We start from the raw sequence: 6,596 nt of genomic DNA on the forward strand, positions 1-6,596 counted from the left end.
CAAGGTATCCAAAATAACATTAATTATAAAGCAGTTACATACACACAGGATTTTCCTACTTTGCACTCATAGGAGGAGCTTCAACTCATTTAAACATCAGTAACAAGAAAACAAAATCCATCCTAAAAGGATGGTGCACCACTTTCTACCAAATTAATCCAGTCTGTATTTTACCTCATTTTTCCTACTTTATATCTGTACAAGAGCTATGATTCCTTTTGTGAAAACCAGTCAAAATAATTTAATCACAAGATCTTTTGCTATTAAACTTCTGGTGTACAACAGGAGAGTGCTACTTTCTTACATACATGTAGAGAGATATAAATGCAGATACAGACATAATTTCAGAGGCACTAACAGCTAAATAATGAGCTTTTTTCCAGAGCTTGACCTTTGTTAATCTGCAGGGTCCTGTATGTTGGACAAGACTGAAAGCAGGGCCAGATAGGGCTAGGATGCTCAGGACTGTGTCCAACCAGTGTTTTACTACCTTCACGAACACAGTTCCCAAAATCTGTCTAGATCTGTACTCAAGTGTTTGAAAAATGTCATACTGAAACATTCTTTTCTTATATTAAGGCACAATTTTCCACATTCCAGCTCATGTTTGTTGCCTGTCATCCTTCCATTGGGCAGCTCTCAGGAGGAATCTGGCTCTGTCTTCTTTGTACTCTCCCCTTAATCCTATATTATTAAGCCATGGGTAAAACTATCTGTTTCTGCTGGACTGCTGATTTGGAAATATTTTGATGCAGACTGATAACTCCTGTAGGACTCACAGCTAGTGTTCATTTCAACAAACTGCATGCAGCAGTGTCCCATAGGAGACAGCAGTGTCACCTTCAACTGCTCTTACTCTACTGCTATCCACAGCTGGAGATCCAGCTTAGCAGTTGCTCCCACACCAGCAGGTCATGGGGTACAGCCACCATGTTGCAGTCACCCTGCTCAGAACAACACGCTGCTAACTCCTGCTCTACAGAGTGTAGAAGTTGGGCTTCTCATATCTTTATTTTAGAAATTTCAGTTTTCTTGACTTGGAAACATTGGGTGCCTGAAAGCTCCTAGAATGGATACAACATGGGTAGCTATTATAGAATCATTATCCAGTTACAAACTGGTTTGGGTAGGAAGGGACCTTACACGTTATCTAGTTCCAATCCACCTGCATGTGCAAGGACACCTCCCTCTAGATCAGGTTGCTCCAAGCCCCACCTAGTCTACCCTTGAACACTTCCAGGGATGGGGGAGCCACAGCTGCTCTGGGAAACCTGGGCCAGTTCACAGCAAAGAATTTCTTCCTAAAATCTCATCTCAGTCTCCCCTCTTGCAGCTTAAAACCAACCCCCATTGTATCATCATTCCCTGCCCTTGTCAAAAGTCCCTCCCCAGCTTTCCTGTAGCCCCTTCAGATCCTGGAAGGTGCTTTAAGGTCTCCCCAGAGCCTTCTCTTCTCCAGGCTGAACACCCTCAACTCTCCCAGTTTGTCTCCAGAGCAGAGCTGCTCCAGCCCTCTGATCATCTCTGTGACCAACTCTGGACTTGCTCCCACCATTCCATGCCCTTCTTGTGCTGGGGCCTCCAGAAACGGGCACAGTATTACATCTATAACAGTATAAACAAGAGCAAGGTGTGGAGAAAGAAACAACTGCTACAATAGCTGAGAATTTCCAATCCTGTAGTTGAGCTGCTTCTGATATCCAAGTTTATGAAGTCTGCTTTTTTAATTATTTCAATATGAGTGAATTTGAAGAAATACTGAGCAGTCTAACCCAAGTCTAGACAGAGTGCAGAGAATACATTACTGCAGACCAAACCAATACCTCATATCCAGTGTAAGACTGTGTTGAATACTCAAAATCAGAATCAGGTCCACCTGGGCAGTATCTGCAAATATTAAGATAGAAAACAGGCATTAAACTCACACAGTTGCAAAGACTTTATCTGTCTGAGGTACACAGAGGGCGCTGACTGAGCAGACACTGCTCTACCTACTTCATCTCTCATTAGAAACCCAGGGGAACACAAACTCCAGAGAGCCTGACCACAGCATCATGCCAACAGCTCTCCTGGCATTTGGGCGCTCTCATACTAGTAAAACCAAATCCAGAAAAGGATGGCTTCCACAGAATCATTCTGGTTGGAAAAGACCTTTAAGATCATCTAGTCCAGCATTAACCCAACTCTACCAAGTCCAGTGCTTAAACCATGTCCCTCAACACCACATCTACATCTGGCTTTTAAACACCTCCAGGGATGGTGATTCAACCACCTCCCTAGGCAGCCTGTGCCAGTGTTTAATAGCTCCATCGGTGAAGAAGTTTCTTCTAATATCTAATCTAAACCTCCCCTGGCACAACTGGAGGCCATTTCCTCTTGCCCTTTATTAGCTTGAGCACTGTGGTGCCTTAATGCTGGCATACAGCTTCCAGGCCAATGCTGGCTCACAACTGGTGAGCTCAGAGGCTGGGATGAATGAAAGAATTCCTGTGTTTCTGCATCACCAGATGGATATATAGGTACAGACCCAAATATACATGCTGCAGAGAGTGATTCTGTGATATCCAGTAACACTGAAAGAAACTGAGCCTATGAGTGTTCACAAACTCTAAGTATAGGGTGCAGAACAGTTATTTAATTTCATTTTAATGAGGGTGGGATGTCAGAAACCAGTTCAGACCTGTCAAATGGCTACATCCACACAAAACAACCTTATAAGACTTACTAAAAGCAAAATGTATGTGAACAAATTTCTGGAACATGGCATTATTTTAGGGAGCTGTCATACGGTTCTGAAGTAATAGCTATGAACAGATTATTCAATTTCAATATGTAATTTTACAATCATAAACAATGTAACTATTTACCATCATTCTATCAAAAACATTATCTCATTTGATGTAATACATGATTTTTGTTTGGCATGGAAATATATAAAATAGATACAGCATCCCATTACACCATCTGCATTTATTTTCCAGAATCTAAATATCTTGATGGTGGGAAAGTTAATTTACATATGTTTTCTGAACTTAGGAACATGCTGTTTAATTAATACAGCATTTTAAGATTACTTCAAAATAATACAGTTCCCTCTACTCTGGATAACTGTACAGCAGTTTGGTATGAAACTGCAATTTCCGCACTTAAGAGGCTTGTTTGAAATTCTTATTCTGTGACACAGTAAGACAGACTTGCAGCTATCACAGCATGACTCCTAGCCAGGACAGGAACAGCAGCTCATAATTAAAAGGAATATAAAATTATTCTGAAGGGTCTTTAGCTTTCTTTTGAAGGCTGAGGGACTAATCACCAAACTCCAGTCATCCTGTGCTCAAAGAAGACCCGAGACAGGAGGGCTGACAAGGCTTCAATGTTAGCTTCAGGCCCTGAGCACCTCCCAGCAGACAAGGAAATTGAGCAGTCAACTCATTGTTACTTACAGTGCAGATCTGAAATGCACAGACTAAGATAATGCCATCTCCATCAAATCAGACACATTCGGTTCACAGTATAATTGATTAGTTTCCTCACTGCCTGCCCTGCAAACTCAACCCAAGTCATCTGTCACCATTATAAAATTAATGACCAAAATACCATGGTCAGATTAATTTGCTGGCAAAATGTGTGCAATCCAACTGAAGACATTTCATATACACAACTATCTGGAACATCTCAAAGAGAATAGCTGCTCATGCAAAAACAAGAACAGAGCCAGCTCACTCCATGTTAGGCAGCTGGCACTGAAACACACTCTGCTGTTTTGGGAGTGACAAGGTGGGAAAAAGAGGTAATGTTTGAAAGAGATGAACTGATACAGTTAGGAGTAAAAAACTAATGAGATTTCAGGTGAAGGGACTCTAAGTCAAACAGAGGTAACATGCTTCGAGGTAACTCCAGCCTGGGTTTCTCAATACAAATAAAACTCGGCAGCTATTCCCTTTATGCCACAAGCTCTTGGCAGCTGAAGGCCTTCCCTTCCATCTGCACTCTCGTTTCCTTCCAAAGCCAAGCAGAACCAGACTGTCACAGTGAGCAAGTTTTTGGAGACAACACCTGCACCTCATCAGGTGGGTCTCAGTCCAGCAGTTTTCAAACTTTTCAGACTGAGCCCCATTCATTTTCTGTAACAGTCTTCTCCAAGCTGCTTAGGTACACAGTCAAATGCACACCTGCTCACCCTAACACAGTAACACAATGTACATTTCATCATTAATATACTCTCCTGGTTACTATAGGCACTAAATTGTATATCCACTAAGCCTTAGCTTAGTTTGGGCTATGAAAGAAAAAGGTTTCCTCCTTGAAGAAAAACTGAAAACAAGAAGATGTTTTAGCATAATGTGCAGGTATCAGCAATCTGCAAATTTGTGCTTGTGCAGAAAGGAAGCCTGTCCCCAACACCTCACTACTGCAATACTAGATTTACACAGAAATGCTGGAAAACAGTCCCCTTAGGTCATCTAAGCTGTCATACTTACACACAAATATTGCCTGTAAAGTTGATGTGCGGACACCTGTGTGGTTTACACATCACAGCCACAACAGCAATCTGTAAGAAACAAGAGTTACAGAGGAGAGAAATCACAGTAATTGCTTCTGAAGTAACAAAAATAAAGTGCATCTTGGAAGGTGACATACACATGTGCATCTCTGAGAGACTATTTAAAGATGTTTTCTGCTAGTCTGCCACCTAGAATATCTGTGGGTTAACTGTTGAAAGAGATAACAAATCACAAAGTCAGAATTAATATTTTCATAATTCAGAATAAACAGGCAGCATATTATAAAGAAACAGGTGTCTTACACCAAAACTGATTAATCACCCTGCTGAAAAGATGAGGATTGACATTCAGGTATTCACTAGGACCATCTAAAATACATCTGAAACAGTGCAAAGGTGAAAGTGTGCCACCAAGCCTGTCAAACACCATATGGAACATGAAAATGGGGGAGAGATGAAGAGGAACAAAAAGATATAAACCAAAGAAAATAAAAATAGCTTCCTCCTTCCACCTAACTGAGCAAAGCCTTTTTTTCCTAGCCTGATTCTAAGACAGCTTTTCACACATTAAATACAAGCACAATTGTCCTGGTTTGAGCTGTGAAAACTGTGACAACAATGTAAGATGATAGCTTATCTTTTAAAAAGCATCAGAAGTAAAAAGAGACAAACTAAGATTTTCTAGTGTCCACTAGTTTGGGACACCCAGCTTGGAATACATAATTTCCAGTTTTCACAAATCCTGGTTGGAGTAAGAGGTTAATGAAATATTCTAAACCCAGAAAGAACAAATTTTAAAAATTAAGGTTTTTTTCAGGGGTGGTGTTTTGGGTGTTTGGTTTGTTGGGGTTTTTTTGTCATTGGTTTCTTTTTTGTTTTTTGGTAGTGTCTTTTTGGTAGTGATTTGTGGGGGTTTTTTGTTGTTTTCTTCGTGTTTTGTTTGTCTAATTTAAAAAAAAAAAATGAACACTTCCTTGGATTTTGGTTTCTGGTTTGTTGGAGTTTTTTTGTTAACTTGAGTTTAGGCATACCATACATACAGTAGGAAAGCTTTAAAACACAGAGCTGAATGTCAGCTGTACTTCTATTCCTGCTTTCAGCCTGAACAACCTATAGAATCACGGAATAATTTTGGTTGGAAAAGACCTTTAACATCCTCAAGTCCAACTGTTATCCCAGCACTGCCAGTGCCAACCACTAAACCATGTCCCTCAGCACCACATCTACACGGCTCTGAAATCCCTCCAGGGACAGGGACTCCACCACTGCCCTGGGCAGCCTGGGCCAGGGCCTGACAACTCATTCCAGGAAGAAATTGTTCCCAATATCAAATCTAAACCTCACCTTGGTACAACCTGAGGCCATTTCTTCTTGTCCTATTGCTTGTTGCTTGGGAGAAGAGACTGACCCCCTCCTGGCTCCAAGCTCCTTTCAGGGAGTTGCAGAGAGCGAGAAGGTCTCCCCTCAGCCTCCTTTTCTCCAGGCTGAACATCCCCAGTTCCCTCAGTTGCTCCTTGTCAGACTTTTGCTCCAGACCCTTCCCCAGCTCCACTGCCCTTCTCTGGACACATGTTAAATACTAACATTTTACCTTTGTTGACTGAGAAGGCCTGCAAATTAAGCCTCACTGTTTCTACAGTAACTTAAAAGTAAGGCATGCAGCTCTGAAACAAAACCTCCAGATCTCATCTTTCTCTTCTCCCAAACGTTTTGAAAGAAATAGCCCTGTGAGCACATCATCACCAAAAAGGAGGCCTGGAAGCTGGCAATGCAACCAGTGCATCAGTATTAAGACTTCTGGATAGTCTTTACCCTGGTCTTTGAAAACAATTCAACACAATTCATTGGTGAGAGCTGGGGAGGATGGTGGTGGATGGAGAATGATGTATGTCCTTACCCCACTAGCAGTTCTTATAGGCTTGGCCTTCAGCTTTGGCACCAGCACCTTGCGGTACTGTGGTGGGACAGCAGCAATGATGTCAACGAGACGTGGCTGTGCTGAAAGCCCATATTTTGCTGATGTCTTGGTTTTCAGCCTGAAAACAGAAACACCCCAAATTAACAATCCCATTCAGACTTGCAGATCCATATT

The 6,596-nt window shown here is 41.6% G+C and overlaps 1 protein-coding gene across 1 annotated transcript in view; it reads right to left on the reverse strand.

Moving 5' to 3' along the window:
- The window catches only part of ELP3 (elongator acetyltransferase complex subunit 3), a 96,874-nt gene that overhangs the window by 87,623 nt on the left and 2,655 nt on the right, over positions 1 to 6,596 (reverse strand). Inside the window, exons 3-5 of the mRNA XM_010002183.1 lie at positions 6,402 to 6,540; positions 4,482 to 4,552; positions 1,824 to 1,887 (exon numbers count right to left, since the gene is read on the reverse strand). Of these exons, the coding sequence (XP_010000485.1) occupies positions 1,824 to 1,887; positions 4,482 to 4,552; positions 6,402 to 6,540 (274 nt within the window). The remainder of the gene's footprint in view (positions 1 to 1,823; positions 1,888 to 4,481; positions 4,553 to 6,401; positions 6,541 to 6,596) is intronic.

This window comes from Chaetura pelagica, unplaced genomic scaffold (genome assembly GCF_000747805.2).
Source record: "Chaetura pelagica isolate M959 unplaced genomic scaffold, ChaPel_1.0 scaffold107, whole genome shotgun sequence".
Classification (NCBI taxonomy): domain Eukaryota; kingdom Metazoa; phylum Chordata; class Aves; order Apodiformes; family Apodidae; genus Chaetura; species Chaetura pelagica.